General features: G+C 42.9%; 1 protein-coding gene across 1 annotated transcript in view; it reads left to right on the top strand.

Moving 5' to 3' along the window:
- Window positions 1-437: 437 nt before the first annotated feature.
- Window positions 438-20,264, top strand: part of LOC309669932 (dermatan-sulfate epimerase-like) — a gene marked incomplete at its 3' end in the record, with an annotated part of 29,715 nt that continues 9,888 nt past the window's right edge. The window contains exons 1-3 of the mRNA XM_082480728.1: window positions 438-478; window positions 1,071-1,143; window positions 14,008-14,470. Of these exons, the coding sequence (XP_082336854.1) occupies window positions 14,061-14,470 (410 nt within the window). The 5' untranslated portion in view covers window positions 438-478; window positions 1,071-1,143; window positions 14,008-14,060. The remainder of the gene's footprint in view (window positions 479-1,070; window positions 1,144-14,007; window positions 14,471-20,264) is intronic.

The following is a 20,264-nucleotide window of genomic DNA, read 5'->3' as shown; positions in this document are numbered from 1 at the left end:
GATAAACAAATAAATAAGCACACTTGAGAACTAAACGAGGGGCCCGGGAGACTGTGCAGCCCGTGTGCCCGACGGCGGGGCCGGGTCGGGCGGGTTCCTCCGCTCTCCGGGCCACGGGGTCCCCCGGGCGGGGGCGGGCAGGCGGGGGGGAATGAGCGGTGCCGCGGCGCTGCCCGCCGCCGCCATGGCGTGAGGGGCGGCGGGACCGGGGGGGGCGGGGGGGTAGGAGGAGGAGGAGGACCAGGGAGAGGTAAGGAAGGAGGAAAGGAGGGCGGGGAGGTGGGAGGTGGAGCGGGAGGGGGGAGTCACTTTCTTCCTGAGTTGAAAAAAACGCCCCCCCCTCCCCTTCCCTCCATCCCTCCCTCGCCTCCCCACCGCCCGCCTGCCCGCCCCGCTCCGCTCCCCCGGGGCTGCGGAGGAGAAACTTTCCGGCGGCCGAGCGGCGGGTCCGCGCCGCGCCAGGCAGGGGCCGCCGGCGGTGAGTGCCTGTGGGCTGCTGCCCCGCTCCCCTCCGACCCCTCCATCCCTTCCCCTGCGCTCCGAGGGGCGGCCACCCTCCCTATAACCCCCCCTTCACCCCCCCACCCCGCTCCGCTGTGGGCCCCGGCAGCGCCCCTCCGCCCGCGGGGGGCTGGGGGCGCCGGTTACCGCCGGGTTTGGGGAGGGAGGCTCGCACCCAGCGCCCCCCCCGCACCCCCCTCCCTCCCCCATATGTCCCCATCCCCAAAGCGCGGGGCGTTAGCGGGCACCGGGGACCGGCGGCAGCCGGGGAGGGAGGGCCGGATCGGCCCGGTGCGGGGCCGGGGGTGTCCGGCGGGCAGTAGCCCGCAGGCACGGGCTTCTCCCGGGCCGTCCCCGGCGGAGCGGACGGCGGTGCGGTGCGGTGCGGTGCGGGCTGTCAGGGCCCCGCCGCCGGGACACCCCCCACCCTGCCCGAGGTGCGGAGCGGCCCCGCAGGGTGGGTCCCGTCTGTCCCGGGGAGGTGCCAGATGCGGGGAGACACCGCTCTTTTCCGTTTAACGCTGTGCCTCCGGGCGCCGCCTGTAACAGCCCTCTCCGCTCTTCCGTAGCACCATTAACCGGCGGGAGCCTCCGAAGCCTTCGGCTGACGAGTGAAGCCTCCCAAACATGCGCGTGTGAAAGGTAAGCGGTGGCATCCTCGTCTCGCACCGAGGGAGGCAGGAAAAGAACCATCTGCCCCGTGCAGCTTCCTGCCGCTTTTCTATTTTTAAGTTATGGGGGTTTTTTTCTTTTTTTTTCTTTTTCTTTTTCTTTCGGTTGTTATTTTTTTCGGGAGGGGAAAGCCATAAGTGACCTGGGACCACAGTTGTTAACTCACGAAGCTCAGTCCCCTCAGCCCCAGGAGGGCAAGTCGCGGTTCCTTGAGCTGGTACTGCGGGAAAGCCGTGCATCATCGCTTGGCGCAGCTCCTGCCAACTCTTGAAGTTCGCTTTGGTATGAATGAAAGTAGCCGTTCTCTCTGCTTTCCTGTCATTCCCTCTTGAAGCAATATAAAGCTGTGGTATTCTCCTGCGTTTTCAAGCTGGAGTAGCTTGTTTTTTGGACACAAGTGATGGCAATATAAGAAATAGATACAATTGTGAATGAAATAGAGGAAATATTGCTCAACTAGCTGGAGACTTTTGGTCACCCTTAGAAGATCATTTGCAATTTAAATAACACTGAAGCTTTAATATACGCTAAACAAAGGCAATCTCGGGTAAATATTGCCACATTATGTTTATCATGCCAACAATTATTATAACTCATTGCAGTATTTAAAAAAAAAAGGAACAATTCAGCTGAAGGGCAGCAGTGGGAATCAATAATTCAGATGCTGTTTATTACTCTGAAAGGCTCTTGCTGGGTAGCCTCGGGCAAGTCACTCCACCTCTCCATGGCTCTGTTTCCTTCCTCATAAAACAGATAAATGTGCTTGCTTGCTTCACAGGGGTGTTGAGAAGTTTAATTAATTAATTTGTTTCATAACTGCTTGGAGATCCTTGGGTGCATTTTTCTACAGAAGCGCTAAGTATTATTTTAACTATGAGTTCTTTTACTGTGTGTCATTGCTGGTGTGTGTTTCTGCAGTGACCTAAATTAGCCAAATTTTTAGTGGAAGTCAACAAAGTAGCAGTTCCAGATTGGGATTTTCTTGACTCTCTGTAAACTTCACTAGGATGTGAAACCAAAATATACTAATCACAGCATATTTTATTGGGACAGAACTACTGGTACTTTAACAAAGTGTCATTTTCTTTTCTTGTCACTCAAAATAAGAGTTTGGGTTTGTTGTTTTGTTTAAAGCATTGTGATACTTTGCATAATTTTGGATTGCCATGAAAAAAAAATGAGTGCTGTTATTTAATACAAGAGAAAGAGATGAGAACAGCTTAAAAACATATCTGGGTCCTTTACTGTGGAGACTGACCTCAGAAGACACTCAGTGCTGGTTTTCCACTGCATATTCATATACAGTCTCTTCTAAACCCCATTCTTTTGTCATAGAGAATATGGGTTGCAAAGGAAGAAATATATTAACCGGACAAATTGATTGCCTGTGATGAAGGCTGATAGATCTTGGTTGCCCAAGTGTGCTTAGTTTTTGTTACAGTTTATGTTAGTTGTTTTAACTAGATATTTAGTAAACCGCCACAACGGAGATGAAAATATGTTTGATTACCTGGCTAAATGTTAGATGATGTGATTTTCATAGGTTGCATACAGTTAGAAGTAAAAAGGAGTAGCTGAAAGCTAGTTTTGGAGTGACATCTTGGTTTTGGTACTTTCTAAAGGCTCATCTCAAACACCACACACATGAAGTCTGCACATACCATCTCTTTTCCTCAAGTACAGTACCAGCAAGCACAGATGCTTTTGCAGTGGCGGTAGAAAGTCATTCCCATCACCAGAGAGCTGTTGGGTTGTGAATGAACATAGTGTGCTTATTTGCTGGTGGAGAAACGTCCACGTCCATCAGTACCCTGCACTCTGAGCAGTGAGAGCTAGGGTTAAATGAGGCTGTAAATGAGTCTGTAAAACTGAAGTGTCCCTTCTCTCAGAAGCGACTGCGTTTAGCTGAAACTGAGTCACATTCCTAGGCTCGTGTGTGGAAACTTGCACATCTGGCACCCACAACAGACTCTAGCAACAAGCAGAAAGAAACTTACTACTGCTATTGTTCCTGGACATTTTGCAAGAAATAAAGCCTGTTTTCCGGGTTGGTTTTTTGGTTGGTTTTTTTTTTTTTTTTTGTTGTTGTTGTTTTTTTTTTTTCTGAAGGGATTAGAAACATAAGGAAAGAAACAACTTTCTGTAACCATTGTTTCCTGGTTTAGACTTGGTAGTCCGAGTGTCTGGAGAGTGAGAGAGAATATGAGTTTTGCTCAGCAAGTCGTATTTAATTGGTAAATATGATATCTCAGGAGCAAGTTACACCTTCTTTGCTGTCTCCATTCAGCTGAGGTGGATAAAAGAGCTTAGTTACAGTAGTGCAGTCCCCTAAAGCTGTTAAACCACGGTGCCACTCTGTGCTCATGACTGTAGCCACGTATTTATAAGAAAGAGACTCAATATTTGGCGGAAAGCCCTTCCTTTGAGCTACTTTTCTGTTTAGATAGGTAAACTTTCTACCCATGTCTGTTAGCCCAGCTAAGCCCAGCAGGGGTACGGTGAGGTGTGACACAGCTGCATTAGCAAAAAAAACCCAAACCCTTGTGCGTTGCCACAGGGTCGGTTATCTGTCCAGGATGGGAACAGAGCAGAGGAGGGGATTAAAGCCTGCTAGGAAGAAGGGAATTTAGCTGATGTCACCTGGGACCTTTCTCCTGAATGCTTTGTCAGTAGAAGTTTAGCAGAGGCGAAGCGTTGGTAACAGAGAGCTGACTGGAGGGGTCTTGGGCATTGTGGGAGTCACGTGAAGGACAGAGTGCTGGAAATAGTTTCTCACATCAGGCGCTGACATCACACTTTCATCCCCTCTTAGGACACGGTCAGGTGTGAAAGCCCAGCCACAATGCAGCCATTATGTACGCGGTCTGAAATTACCTTTGTTTGGTCTTTCTTTCTCTTTTTCCCCTCCCCTGTACAGAGTGCACAGTAGAAATCGGCAATAGCATTATGTAGAGCAGGACTGCAGGGACCTCGGTCACTTGGCTCCGGCAGGTATTGTATCTCAGTACCAGGCAAACATAGTTTTAGCATAACAGTTCTTTCACCGCCGTTGCCCTGGTATATGTTCTTGGTTTGGTTTTGTTGGTTTTCATCAGAAATAGTAAAAATGCTGAAGGTTTGATATAAACCCAGCATGCCATCTTAAGTCTTCTAATCAAATGGCTGCCTAGAGTTACTGAAGTATTTTCAAAAGTTGTTTAAAAGCGTTTCTGTGGACGTCACGTCATTTTAAAGCCCTTTAATCAGATCCTTGTAACTGTGGTGCATTACATTTTTTGCCAAAACGATGTGCCAGGTTTCAGTTCTGCTGTGGCTGAACAACCCAAGGTCAGAAATGAGGTTATACAATTCTAAATTTCATCATTAACCTTTAATTTAATGGTTGTGTTGATGCCTGCTCACACAAATTGGTCATGCCAATTGTGAGTAGCTAAATTTTGCAGGAATAACGTAGCCGCCTAACTCCGGTTGAGTCTTCTGCCCATGAAAACATAATCGTCACTTTTTATCAATCAGATTCTAGACAGCGGTGAAGACAGTAGTAATAACCCTGAAGGAACTATGGGACAATACATTTTATTGTCTCTTCAAGTCTGTACCTTGAAAAAGATCACCTGCATCTGGGTACATACGTATTATATCTATGGATGGATGGATGGATGGATGGATGGATGGGTAGATAGATAGACAGACTATATGTTACATCTGTATGTATATAAACCATAGATAATGAGATAACAGATGAAAGCAGCAGAGGTAACAACAGAATTGTACCAATAATAATGAAGAGCATATTGATCTGCAGTGAGCTGTGACTACTGGGTAGAGTGGTGCAATTTAGGTCTACAAACACAGACGCATTTATCCTATGGCAAAAGAAAGAGTAGTTCTTCTATGTGAATACATATTTGAGGTCTGTGTACACATTTATTAAGATGATATATAAATATGTAGATAATATAAAATCAAGTGTTGGTTTAAATTTCTTAGAATGAAGTCTTTTAAGTTCATAAATTGACTTTGCTGAGGCCCCTACATGCTGTCACAATACTTTAACATAAATAATAAATAAAATTTTAACATAGTTTTGAATGCAAGACTGAGTCATAAACAGGATATGGAAACGTAGTTAAAATGAATTTTGATCCCATAGCAACTGAAGTATGTGACGTGTTTTAAAATTCCTGTCTATTGATATGACGTCCTGTGGAAATGTTTCACTAGAAAAAAAATCTATTTGGTATCTTCAGCTACTGAAGTCCGTAGGTAGCTAGAGATATACAGAGAGTGAGAATTGGTTTTTTAAGACTCCAGCTGGAATATTTCATTCATTTCCAACAAGGCAACTGAATGAAGGACAATTAAAACAACAGGCAGGAAAGATTAAAACTGTTAATTATACATGGTAGAGGTGAACAACAAGCCAGGGCACTTAAATCATTTACAAGTTTTTTGAAGAGTAAAGTTCAAGAGTAGCAAAGAAGTATGAGTTGGAAAAGAGGATAGAAATCAAAGTCAGAAATGGAAACACTCGTCACGGTGTCAGAAGTTTCTGATGCTGCAATCGGCCTCCTAAAAAGTGAGGGAAGCTCCATGGCATGCAGCAGTTTGAGTGGGCTGGATTAAGCACTGGGAGGAATTTTGTTTTGACAGCAGTAGAATTGGCTTTCCCCTTTTGCATGTATGATTGTTTGGTTTTTTTTTTTTTTTTTTCCTGCCCTTTTATTTGCACCTCCTGGGCACTGTGTCACCCGCTGCAGGTTTTCCAGCTCTTGCTCCAGCACCGTGGTTGTGCCGCTCGGTCCACGCAGAGACCACGCTCCCGCTTACCGCAGATAATCTCTTCCTTCGCTCGCTTCCTCTCGCGAGGCACGGTTGCGCTTTTGGGTTGTAGGTGGCCGTCAGAGGATGCCCCAAGCGCGGTTCCTGATACTCCACAGCAAAGGGTTCGCAGCCGTATGGCCCGGAGAGGGGCTGCGGGGGGGGGCCAGGAGGATGCATTACTGCCTAGCAGCTGCTGAATGAATACTGTTTCACTACCTGAATTGCTTTTTGGTCTGTGTTTCTGCAGTGACAATGTGGCAGTGCCTGTGACAATCATAGAACCGGACCCCAAAAGTGCCCCACGTGCTATAACTGTGTAACAGATGGAGGAGTGGTTGGCAGGATTGACTGGGGCAGTAATGGAGTGGACATATAGTTAATATATCCTTTAAGCCCATATGAAAATTCTCAAACTGTCTTCCATTAGCGTTAGCTTCTGTGAAAACATTTCTAAAAAAAAAACAAAAAAAAAACAAAAACCAAACTATATTTTTCAGTATCGAAATTCCCTTTAACAACTACTTCAGCTCAGGATAGAACAAAAAATGGTGGAACTCTAAAGGAAATCTTTCCGTCATAGTTTATAGCTTTACACCTTTGATGGATGGTAAAAGGGACTGAGCTTTCATTCGCTGACTGTGGATGCCTCGACGGGCATGTCTGTACTGGTCGGGAATGATCACTTTCAGGATTCTGGATATCAAAATGACTTTCTTACTCATTCTATACAGTGACGTATGGAATAAAAGATCCCAGTAAGGGTTAGGAAAAGTAATGTTAGTGCAACCAAAAAATTATTGGGAAAGCATTTATATGGTAGGATAAATTATAAAATAGAGGAAAATTCCAAATTCCCAGATTATGGTTTGGGCATGCAGACAATTTAAGTCTTGTTTTTGCTTGAGGCAGAGAAAAGGTTATGCATTCAATGTGCGTGTGTGTACGCCCTGTAAATTTTTATATACAGTGGCAAAACAGACAAACAAGCTTTTAAATGAAGGGAATAAACAGGTGAAACTTCCATCACAGATACCTTACACATCCTACTGTAAAATTATAGAAATACCTTGCAGTTGCTGTCCTGTCTGTAGCGTGGCGGAGAATGAGTGAAACCCTTCGTTCTCCCAGAATGATGGTCTCGCACGGCTGTGTACTTCTCTAAATAGATCCACTGAATTTTGTGCGTAGATCAAAGGACCGACACGAGTTTAAATCTTGACTGCTGACATGATGTCATATACTGATAATTCCTACAGGAACTGGTTGTTTCTGGTAGCCTTTACGATTTTCGTAGCACAGCTGTTGTTCAGACACATAAGTTGATTCAAAGCATCTTGCAAGGCGTTGCAGATCGCTTCCTCACAAGTGCAATACTGACACCTGGGTACCTGACCTGTACTTTATTTTATTGTAGATTTACTTCTGAATTATATTTGGGATGTCAGTATTTAAGCTTTTAAATACCTTTGACGTTATATAATTGTGATGTAGCATATTTCTCATAGTGAAAAAAATCAGAGGAAGAAATGAAGCAATGTCCCCTGGTGGTTAAGGTCGTAATAGGTATCTTTCAAATTGTAAGCAGTGATTTTTACACCTTTCCAGCATTTTTATTGGAGAGACAGATGGTCAGTGGTTTTTTTTATCTGACTGACCAGAAGGGTGGTGGAGGAAGGACTTCTGAACTGCTCTTCTCTTGAGACACAGGAGTGTTCTGCACTGGTGTCCAGTCCCACAGCTTTGAGAAGGACTCAGCGGTACCGCTTGCTGATGTGGGAACTATACAGCTTGGGGCACTGGTCTGTAGATTTCTTGGGATTGTTACAATACAAAGATAAGTTTATACTTTTCTTGGTTCCCCTCCGTCTGCTGCCAAATTTTGCTCTGTCAGATATGTGTCTGTGAGTCAGTAGGGACCAAATGGCAACATATATGGGAACTAGTCTCTATTGACCCTTTTACCTCTCTGGTTTTGTGGACTTGCCCTGCATTGTTTAGTACTTAAATGTCATTGGATTTAGTTGGAAGACTTAATTGCTCTTCCAGTTTTAAGTATGTTTGCAAAATATTTACATCAGTGGTAAAAGTGACATCATTGGACAAAATAGCTCTCCACTTGATGCAAGCATCATGATTTTAAAATGCTACTGTTTCCGACCAATTAATTCAGTTTTCTAGATTCTTCTCCTTTATCAGCAACAAAGTCTTTTGCAATGTTTGTGAAATTTAGGATTTGAGGTATTTGGACAAAGTGCCAAAAAAAAGGTCCTACAGAAATTTGGTTTTCTCCATTGTGATCTAACCCAGCACAGCACTTCTCATGGCAAGCAGTTACATCTTGGCAGCTGCCAACTTTGGCACAAAAAGATGCTTACCCATCTACATATAGTGGAACAAGCTACCATGCACATCTTATTGCAACATTACCTGTTAGTTCCATGGCATTAGTGTGGCAGCAGCTGTTGCTGGTGGTTGACCATTTATTTTTAAAACGTCTGTGACTCTCCTACCTCTTTTAGCATTGGGTGCTAAAATTGCGTATTTTATTTTTAGTGCTGGTGCTTTTGAATGGCTTACCAAGGTGATCTTATCATGTAATTTAAGTTGTGACAAAAGTAGAGTGACGGTGGTGTTCAACATGAAATTCAGAACTGCTTAAGTGTCACAAAAAATGAGTCGAAAAAGCTTGCTTTCACTTTGAATAATTTATCAAGAAGCAATGCAAAAAAATTATGGAAGTTAAGCCCTTGCTGATTCAGAGGTCAAAGTCTAAGGTAAAAGTTTGCACACTGAACCTCAAGATTTGCTTTTTGTTAGTATGGTGGAACAGTTTTTCCGTTAAATATTTGAACACAATACTTACCAAACGCTTGTGGAGGTAATTCAGGTAATGAGAACTGTAGCCTTTGTGGAAAATAGGAGCTGCCCACAAGAAGACGAAAAGTTGTAAAATCTATGGAGGTAAATCTTTAAATGGTAATTTTGAGTTTTAAACTAGTTAATTTTTTTTTTTTTTCTTACTAGCACAGAGGTTTGATACTCGAGCTGAGTGTCAGTGCTCCTCGTACCTTCTCTGGAGAGAGCTAGGCACTTTGCAGGGGGGTTCAGAGGAAAGTCAGTGTATCCGCAGCAGAGATGCCAGGAGTTTGCCTGCAACATCTCCTGAGCAATCTAGAAGGAGAAGATAGCGTGGCAGTGGGAAGCCCAGCTCTCATCGAGGATGTAACTCCATCCACTGCCTTCTGGCTGGAAACTCCTGTTCCTGTTTGAGCGTTAACCTTCCCCAGGGTACACAGCGAGGTGGCAGAGGGCCCATGACCTCGGCAAGCCTAGGCGAGAGCTGTGTGCTGTGACAGTCACTCCTGGTGTGACTGAGTGGGCAGGTCTGACTTGTTTGTGTCCCAGCCCTGGGCTCTGGGAAGTTCTTTCATTCAGAAACCTGAGTAAACTGTGGATAAACTGTTGCGATGCCTCCAGTTTGTGGAAGTTCTAGTCACCAGAAATCCCACCTTTTCTGTTCCTGGCTGCAAAGGTTGGTGAGATCCCCATGCTGGAGGTGAGTCACGGGCCTCACCTCCATGTTGGGTGATGGAGTTGCTAGCTAGTTGCTAGTTGGAGATGCTAGCGGAGACACCCTGATTTCTGCTCTTTAAGAGGTGATACAAGTGTCTCAGCAAAAAGCATCCACAAAGCATAGTGCCTCTTCAGAACTGATACTGCAGAAAGCCATGATTTTCTACATGTTTTTATTTTTGCAATGATCTGCAAGAAGGTCAGATTGCTCCAAGGATAGCTGTGCCGGCTGAGGGTCCTACTGATCCTGTCTTATCCTCACCCCCCTCTGCTGCCCCTCTCCCACTCCTCTGCTCTCGCCGCTGGAGCGGCCTTTCTGTGCATAAATGGCAGGAGTAAACAGGGTCTCTCTTTTCCTTTAAATATTGTATTAAATCAAGCTTGTTTGGTGAACTTATTTGTATATACCCAAGTCCAGTTCAGTTATTGGCATCAGTTTTACCATACTTTTTTTTGCTTCAGTTGAACGTCTACTCATTGATGCAGATGGGGAGAACTGCAATAGTTAAGTTTTAGTTTGTTTTTTTCTAGAATAAATGATGTTCTTTACTGTTTCTTTCTGCTGGCAATGGAGTGGAAATCATGGCAAATGCTCTTTCAATCTAGGATTAAGAGAGCCTTTTCAAAGCTCATGATAGCATTTTCTTCAATGCGCAAACATCCTTCACTCTCCTTTTAATTTTTAATACTTTATCAGGTCACGGTTTCCAAACTGAATAAAAAACCCTTCATTTTCAGAAAAGGTTGAGTTGCTCGGTAAAGTTTTTCTTGGAAGTTGTGGGGTGGTAATGATGTAGTGTAATATGAGAGTAAGAAATTCTTTCAACTTTAAAAAAATGTTATTGTGAGTGCAATTTAAGTGATTAGAAAGCCCAAGCTCCTATTCTTTTGAGCCCAGTGTATCAAACAAACTTGTGGCAGGTTCACTCACAACTGCTTAGTTGGAGCTTATGCGGACAGTTATCTATACATGTCTGGCTTCACCTAAGCTATGCAGATAATCAAGGTTCGTATGTGTGTCTTTGAACAGTGCTATGTGTTTCTTTAGCTTTCAATGTGCAAGTAAGTTAACTGAGGAAACATCAAAGTATAGGGTTCAAAACAGTTCAATATGATTTCTGCATCAGTGTGCATCAGCACTGGCTTCCCCCCACCCTGGTACACTTATACCATTGCATTGAATTTTAACTAGTCCCTAAGTATTACTATCTTTGACCACGTTATTCTGCTGAAGGAGCTTTGGTTCTTTTTTAAGTTGTTTTATGTGTATATATATTATTAACTAGTTTAGTTTCTAAACACTGAGGAATGGTGATCGTGCTCATTGTCCCAATGGGATTACCTGGACAAGTCAGTGAAGTGTGTGGTCAGCTCTGGTCCGAGTCAGCACCTAGAAGTGCTTGATGGTGTGCATGGTTGAAGGTAGTTCTGAAATCCCTGCGGGGCTGGTTTGTCATGGCTGTGTCCAGAACCATCCAGTTTGTATTTCTTCACTATTTGGGTGATCATTTTTATTGCAAACCCACATGTTTATTCTATTCGGAGATCTGTGATTATTTGCGTTACTACTTTTGCTAGTCCTGCTTCTTAAGGACATCACAGATGAGAAAACGTGGAACATCTGTCTCTCTCCTCGCTCTCTGTAGCGTGGTTTGAGCCATAGCTATGCCATCCCAGAGTCTCCCATGGGCAATTTTCTCTCCACGTGGTTGTGGCTGGTGCCTCCACAGAGGTTTGCATGGAAGGGAAGGTGGAATCCTCTCTTGCTGCCTCCACCCATCCACCAGTCACACCAAGCTGAGCCCTGCGAAGTGACGGGACAGGGCTCACTGGCCGTACTGGGTCATGGCTGCCGTGGGTTATTGTATTCATATCGTAGGAACGGCATCAGTGTGATTTAACCAAGAATAAATAAGAATGACTTTGTAGGCCTGCTTTTGTCACTACCTATTGACTTTCTTCCAGATCTTGACTCTGAATATGCTGCCTACGAATATATTGTAGATCGGTTTTCCGGTTATGCTCTTGTTAGTCTAAACAATGTGGTATGGTGGTTGCTTCTCATATACAAGGTGAAAAAAGCATTTACCTTTCTCTATTAAGTGCACACATGCATAAAGGGAGAAAATGAGGGGGGTTATTGAATTCTTAAAATTCAGACTATGAATTTTAGACAACACTGGAGGTGTTTGATGATGGTGAAATACCAGGAAATGATCAGATGTACTAAGAGGGAGTTCAGGGCAACCTTATTGTATATTCCCTAATCTCTGGTCAGAAAGACCCTAATTTAGGGAACTCTTAAAACCATCCCTAAATTTATGTATGTGCTTAATTCTCATTAATGTGGAGAAGTACTTACAGAAATCAAACCAAAGAATGCATAAAGTCCTTACTGCTGACTGGGATTTTTTTTCTGACTGTGTAAGCCAGGAGACGTCTTTCAATGGATGATGATCACAGAAAAAGTTACAGGCATTTTTTGCCTTTTTTCAGATTTTTTTTGGGTTCTTTCCTCTGTCCCCAGTTCTAATGAATCATAAAGATTAAAAAAAAAACCCCTACGTGTTTTTTGATTTTTTTGTTTAGTTATGAAAAAGTAGTTATTCTCAACAGTTAAAAAAATGACATCATGTTTCAAACATGTTTCAAACATGATGTACCGGTTTGGCTGTTTTTTACCTCTTTCCTTTTAGAATATGCTGTTGTATAGTTTCCTAATTTCTAGGTGAGAATATGAGTAGACTTGAGTATGTTTGGATAAACTATGGTGTATGTTTCTTTGTATGTGTGTATGCGGTGAGAGAATATGTAGATATAGTAAAAGTATTACCAAATAAACCATCCTGTGATATGTGTAATGTGTCCTGTAATGATTGGTTTACATCCAAAAAAGGGCAAAACTTACCTGCAAAATACATTAAAATACTATGAAAATGTCATCTTCCATTAGGCTCTGTTAAAACAATTACGCTACGCACTGTGGTATATAAATGTAGGCAGTTACAGGGTGCAATATTATTTTTACCCTAGGCAGGAGTGCACAAGAAAAGATGTACTTCTTGGCCAAAGTTGCCTTCTCCCAAATTCATTTTAGAAGCTGAACACAAGCACCCAGAGGGGCTGTGTACCTGGTAATCTTTGAGGGACCAGTCTATCAAGGTTGTCTCATTGTCTATGCACATATTAATGACATTTTTGAATCAGGATGTGGGTGTCTAAATAAGGGTTTAGCAGCCTAAGTTTCTGTTAGAAAATTTTGGCATCTATAGGTAGGGAGCTGTGGGGAGAAATAAAAGGTTGCTTTGTACTTCAGTTTCTTACGAGTTTTATGACTGAATCCTATGAAACAGGTTTTCCATGGGAAAAAAAAAAAGGTTTCATATTTGTTTTTAGGTTTTCTTTCCTTCTGTCTATTTCTCCTTGTAATAATTGAAAACTACTGTTCATTATTTACATAAAACTGTCTCTCTTGGGTCTGCTTGCTGTAACCTTTCCCCTTGGAAGAATTCTAGGAATTTGCTGGCTTTCCTCAGGGGGATCCGGGCCATGTTTTATCTGAGACTTAAGGCTGAATAGTTGATAATTTTTACAAAGTAACTTACTATTTTAAATACTTGCATTTAACCTCTGCATAGATTTGCCATTGGAGCGCATTTTGAGAAGTCTTGTATGTAGGAAAATATACAAATATGCGCTTTAATTTAACCTTCAGCCTTCTTGGTAGCTGGCAGTAAATCTCCACATGCAAAATGGTGAGCCCCTTAGAAAAAAAATAATAATAATGCAAAAACCATAAGTGCCCTAAAGGCAAGGTATTTCAGCTGTTTTTCTAAGGCTCTGCCGCTTTCTGTTTCTCTCTCCTCTCTTTTTTCTTTTTTTTCTTTTTTTTTTTTTTTTTTTTTGAAAACGAGGACGTGTCAGAACCGGAGGCCTCGAGCGCTGTATAAAATGACCCCGGCACAAACCTCCAGCATTCCTCATCCTTCCCTCTCCAGCTGCTAACATCAGCCAAGGCAGCACGCAGGCTTGGCTGCCGCCAGCACAAGCTCCCTGGATCTCCCCCTTCCCGCTCCCCTCCCGCCCTCCTCCGCTTGCCAGTACAGTCAGCACTGCTTCGTATTAGGCACCATTGCAATTATTTGAAATCTCGAGTACCGGAGCTGTCGGTGTGCTCCTTCGCCTCGTATCAGCTACTAGAGGGAAAGATGCGGGAGGGTGGAGCTTTCTTCAAAGTGTGCAGGTTTTTCTTTAGGATGAATCGCTCTGTAGGTATTTTGCGTGAAGTATTCATACAGAAATGATTTGAAAGCCACCTGGACAATACGTGGGTTTTTTTTAAGTCTAGATGGAGTCGTATTTCCCAGAGAGCATCCTGAATTATAGTGTCTCACAGATTCATTTTCTAACTCTCGCTTTCACGTCCATCTGCCGTAGGATATTTCAAAGATGGTTTGGCTGCCACTGAGACTTGGAGATCTGATGCCACAATGAGGACTCACACACGGGGAGCCCCAAGTGTGTTTTTCATACACGCGGTTTGCTTCGCCTTTGCCTACGGCGCCAGGGAGGAGGCGATGGTTCCTTTTGTCAACGCCAACTATGACAGCTACCCCATGCTCTACTTCTCCAAAGGGGACATGGAGGCTCTGCGTCTCCAGGCCGCCACCACGCACCGGCACATTGCGGCTCGTCTGATTGAGGCGGTGCAAACGATGCTGTCCAATCCCCTGGAGTACCTTCCTCCCTGGGATCCAAAGGAGTTCAGCGCTCGGTGGAATGAAATTTATGGCAACAACCTCGGGGCCCTGGCGATGTTCTGTGTGCTCTACCCTGAAAACATGGAGGCCATCAGCATGGCCAAGGATTACATGGAGAGGATGGCGGCTCAGCCTAGTTGGTAGATTTTTGTCTTTTTTTTTTAAAGTTGTTCTTATGGTCTACACTGCTTGCAGTTGGAGGAGTGAGTGGATGAGTGAATTGCTTAAATTATTTCAGTTGTTCTAACATTCACTGTAACAGTGACTAACTTGCTGAATGCATTTACCCTCATTTGGACCAGCAGTGACACACAGCTTTTCACCTTCACTGAACTTACCCTGTTGCAAATTAATGCTGAAAGAAGCAGCGTGACCCTTTGTGTACCATCCTAATTGCTGTAAAGTAAAAAAAAAAAAAAAAAAGAAAATCCAAACCCACTCCCAATCAGAAGGCAGGGCTTCACATCTGATTTGTGGCAAGAAGTGCTAAAAGTATTATTTTTTAATCTTTTTTTTTTTTTCATACTCGTACATATCTTTTGGGTAATTTTTCCGTAGGAAGAATTCAGGAAAGGGGGACCTTAAAAAAAGGTGTAATTAGGTGTAGGTAAAAATGAGACTCTTGACTTTCTGCAGTCTGTTCTAACATCTGAGCTTCAGTTCAGACTTGCAGCTCTACTTGGCTGTACAGTTCTTGGGCCTCTCATTAAGACATACTAGGACATGACAGAGAGAGCTGCCTGTCTGATTACTTTACTGGAACTGCCTGAGTAACTGGCATTTTGATGACCACCTCCTGGATTAACTTCACCTGGGTGTAAGTTGTCATCCACAAGTTACTCTGTCCTCGCTGTGCCACGCTTTCTATGGGGACAGAAGCTAATGTTCTCACTGTACGAGTGAGTCTAGCAATTGGGGACCCCAAGGTCTTTCTCCTCATCTTCCTTTTCATACCCACCAGCAATTTATGTCTCTTTTTTTCTCTCAGGCAGACACATTTCCCCTACCCCCCTGCAGCAGTTGCCACTCGGTGCCCCTTACCAACCGTGGTCCAGGGTTGCTGCCACTGTGAGGAGGTCAGAGGATGGAAACAGGGGCTTTGCCAGGATGGTGGCTTCTGCCCAGGACAACAAGCTGGAGCTGGGATGGGGCACCGCTCTCCTCTATCGCAGCTGCTGTCCTACGACTCTGTGGTGGCAGCAGCTCAGCAGAAGTCTGAGTCAGGTTTCAAGTCAGCACAGGAAGAAGCATTAGCTGTTCAAGCAGTATGCATAGCTCAAACTATTACTCCTTACCTTCTTTGGATTAAGACCAACTAGTAGCATCCTATAAACAGCATCCATCCGTGGACCATCATGGGAATTGTGCTGGATTTTAGCTAGCGTAACTTGGGATCCATATCCTCCTGATAGGCAAAATTTAAAAGGCATTACAGAGCTGGGGTTCCCCTACACCAACTATGAAAGTGGTGAATGCCACAGAAATACAGCTTCAACACCTTCCTCCCTAGTTTCATTTTTTGCACTCTCTTAACTTGTCATGGGTAGCGTAAACACGTAGTTACATGGCCATCTGTTTTAATGGAATAAGAAAGAGAAGCAAGTAATATTTTGAGTAGTGGGGCTTATTTGTGTCTGTCTTTCTCAGTTTTCTGTGTCTCACTCACTGTCTCAATAACCTTATTCGAGTTCCTTGTGTCCTGTCTTTCCTGCCCTGGATTAATTGTGGTTCCTCTGTCCCTTGCCATAATGCCGTCCTTTGTCCCGGCTGACCAGATACCAATCAGAACTGAGCAGATATCCTATTTCCACTTGGCTTTGATGAGATTTACCTCCCCCAAACTACTGTTTTGTTTTTTTTTCAAGCACGTATCTTGCACGTTACCGCAGTGAAAGAGAAGCCATGCTTTTCCTGTCTTTCCCTTCTGACGCAGACGTGTCATTCAGCAATCAGTCAAGGTTTAATCAAGGTTCTCTGCTTTGCGGAAGAAGCAGGTGCAAAACGCTTGGTAGGGGAAGTGCAGAAGGAGGCAATCAGAAACACGGGCGATGGGGCTGGGGTAAGCTGCCCTTTGTGTAACCTCCAACTGGCCAGCTTTTCAAATGCTGTGACAGGGACATGGATGTGGTCTCCATTTTTATTTTTTTCCCTGAGAATTTACGGCCAAGTGCTGTCAATATGGAGTTCACGCTGTAGCTCCCATCAGTGATGGCAGTAATACCGATCCCTCTCCTTTGTCCAACAGCAGTTCTCAGGAAACTGCAGGAATGTCACATCTCTGAGGCATGTACTGCTCCGTCTGGCTTTGCTTCAATAGGTCAGCAGGTTCAGAAGCTGAAGGAATGGACCGACAGATTATGTAAATCTGGGTTTCCTAAGAAACTCAGCTGAAGAGTACCAGAAAACATGTTACTGCACACACTTCTCCACTTAGGATAAGACTAGGAGAACAAACACGGCAAAATAGGAGAGTCATGGCCTGAGCGCTACCAGCAGGCATTTGGATGTTATGGCACCTAAAGCACTGCGTAAGACTGTACCTGAACTGTTCTGGCAATGTCACAGTAATGGAATTTTAAAAAAGAAGTTGTCCAGTCTATTTAGGCATGTTTAGTTTTCCTCAGACTTTGGGGAAAAGAGAATTCTGGGTGACATATTAGAAATGTTATCCTTATTAAATAATTTGAGGGCACATGTGTTTTTATTGGGAGGGTAGAAAGAAGGGGTGGTTTTGATGTTGCCCAAGTTTGGAGCCTTGGATGTTAGGAGACTCATCTGTGAAAACTCCTTATGTCATCAGTAAAGAGGGCTTGTCCAGAGAGGTATCAGTAACATAAGTAAATTGGAGGAACGTTTCTTTCCCTAGAATTCCTCTATAATATAGATGTCTAGACTGCCATGTAAATTGCCCAAAAAAAGTCTTTTTATCACTGACAGATTCATCAATGTGTGTTGGAAAGTTAAATCTCATAGTCATACAGATTCCTTGTTGGCAGGTTGATTTTTTCAACAGTATAATCTGGATTTCTTTTGACTTCTGCTTGCGTGGTATTGACTCTAAAATAGCTCTAGAATTTTAAAAAAAATAATCCAGTTGGGTGAATTTCCTCTAATTTTTGTGGCGATATTAAATAAAATGTAAGTCGTACCAGAAGACAAAAGTGTATTTTGGTAGTATGTGAAGTAGTTGGATGAAATAAATATAGTTTAAAATGTCACTGGTTATTTGTCCCAGAATGCCAGGAGATTAAGGAGTCTGACATTTTCAGTTTCATCTTTACATTAGTGAGAATCCTCGATAGTCCAACTATGGTTTAATATCTCAGGATGTAATTATGAGAAAGTCTGCTGGTAATTGATACGTGCATGGAGAGGGCATGTAATTAAGCATTTTTGTCATTTCTCATCTATCACAATAGTCGTTTTATATCACGTAATAAAAGTAAACCCTTAATTGAGTTCCCATTCATGTAGGCTAACAGAGCTTAAGCCTTTTGTCATAACAACTGATGTTGATAGGCACGCGGCTCATAACAGAGCATCCCTAATTGCTACATCCTGGAGTAGGTTTACATTTTAAAATAAACAAAGGGGCAATGGCTAATAGCTAACTATAACAATCACCCAAAATCATATGGGAACAGGCAAAGTTTTGGAGACTAGCAAGACCAGGGAAACACAGTGCATTAATATTTCAATAAAAAATAGATGAACTTTAATGGTTTTGCCTGTAGGAATTAAAAGCTGGTGTTAAATAACTTGCTTGGTTTTCCTGGGATTTGGTATCTAGATGCTGTCTAAACTCTTAGGGAAAGTTTGTCCTTATATTTAAGCCGATTTATATCTTATTTTACAGAGAACAGAGGATATAAATGCATTTTCTGACATTTTATCTCTGACTGGCCCCTGGAGCACTCCCCACCAGAAGTGCGTTTTTGGCTGAGGGAATCTGTACTCATGATTCTTTCCATATGCTGCCTCGGCCCATTCCCGCACCGAGCAGAGTGATGTAATCGGAGTCACACACCGTGCAGAAATAAGAGTCCAGTCAGATTCTGTGTTTTGGACAAAGCGGAGAAAAGCTCTCTTCTTTACTAAGCCCGCCTTATAAACAAATGCCTTAGAAGTTCACAAATTCTGCACCCTTCTTACAGCAGGAGAGACGTCTCCATCTGCAATTGCCAGACAAGAGATTTCTGTACTTTTTTTTTTTTTTTTTTTTTTTTTGGCACATAGTCGACGCACCGTTTTTAAAGACAAGTATGTTACCAATGTGCAGTGAGGTGTGGGATTTGACAGTACGCCTGGCTCTATGGGTTTCATAGGAGAGATAATTACTGTCAAGCACGAGCAAACATTCCAAGGAAATAGCAGCAAGTAAGGAAAAGCTAACAGGAGGCTTTGGCGTAACAAATCTGTGAGCTTTCTGCTATGTCTTATTAACCAGCAATCCTATAACCTTCTGTTAGTCCCTGTTTATTAAAAGTACTGGAGGATGCTATAGGACCGTTGCCGTTAGTATCCAGACAGTGCTCGGTGTTGAACAATATGGATTACAAAGTAAAAATGCAGAAATATAAATAATTAAATGTGTAGATAAATGTATAACTAAAATAAATTCACATGCGCCGAGTTGAAATAAAGCGAGTCTCTGTGCTGACACCACAAATTTAGAACATGTGTTTGACTCCCAATAATCAACCAGCAGTCACATTCAAAGAAAACTTAGGAGGGTTTTATAGGACTGCAGCATAGAAGTTAGTATAAAAGAAGCTTGGGAGATGCTGAGATAGTCTCCTACAGGGAGGAAAAAAAAGAAAAGGAAGGGTAGGAGGATGAATTTGGTATCTGGAATATATATTATGTTAGTAAGTGAAATATCAAACCCTCATGCTGTTTTTATCTTTTTCATATGTAGCATTTAAAAATAGAAATTGTGCATGACTGTGAAATTAAATGGCTAGCTGGATTTTGAAGAGTTTCTTTTATACCTTCTTTTTTAGTTGGTAGGATCTCTAGCAGATAAATTGGTGCTGGAGTTCTGCGGTAGCTACAGGGAGCTCACTTTGCCTGGTATAAAAATTTGCTACAAGAGCTAGAGGTAATCTGTTGAAATAATAACGTAACTAAATTTCTGTGTCTGCTTAATATGGCATTAAGAACTACTAAAACAGACTCAGTTCTTGTTTATTAATGTGTCAACACAGAAGGATCATGGTTGATACTGAGAGCGAGCCCAGTGTGAAAAGGACTCTTTTGCGATCAAAGCCAAAAACGAGAGAAGAGGATGCAAAAGAAGCGTTGGAAGGGGCAGAACGATGATCATAGACCTATGGGGAAACAGAAAGAGGACAGAAAGTAGATGAAGGTTTCCAAAGGAGCAAAGTTTTAGTTGTCTCCTCAACACCTAAGCAGTACAACCCTACTTTTATAGTAAGCTCTTTGAACTTCTGAAAAATGCTGTCTGTATTTTGCCTTTTTTTTTCCATATTGATAAGAAAGTAGCCCTTTACATTTAACCACTCCTTTGCCTGTCTTCCTGTGAACTGAGCTGCAATGAACACGAGCATGTCTGGCTGCTGCTGAAACACCATGGGTAAAAAATAGGGGCAAACTTGTCACGTTTTACCTTAGACACCGGAAACATAAATCATCAATGTTTCGAGGACTTTTTTTATTCTTAACATTTTTGTTGTTGCAAATGACCAAGCACTTAGGTTGTGCAGATAATGGGGTTTTTGTTTTGGCAGCCAACCAGAAAAATGTGGAAAGGGTGAAAGCTGAGAGGTTGTTTTGGATGAAAGAGATTTTTTTCAAGGATTTTCTGTTTTTCTTTCCAAAACAAAAATTGCAAGATATTGTTCCATTAGTGAAGAAAATATCCCATTTGAGCACAAGAAAATATTTTGTTTTGGAGGCTTTGGAAGAAAAATA

This window comes from Vanellus vanellus, assembly GCF_965231255.1.
Source record: "Vanellus vanellus genome assembly, chromosome: 3".
NCBI classification, from domain to species: domain Eukaryota; kingdom Metazoa; phylum Chordata; class Aves; order Charadriiformes; family Charadriidae; genus Vanellus; species Vanellus vanellus.
The sequence above is the reverse complement of the archived record's forward strand: the minus strand, read 5'-3'. Positions and strand labels throughout refer to the sequence as shown.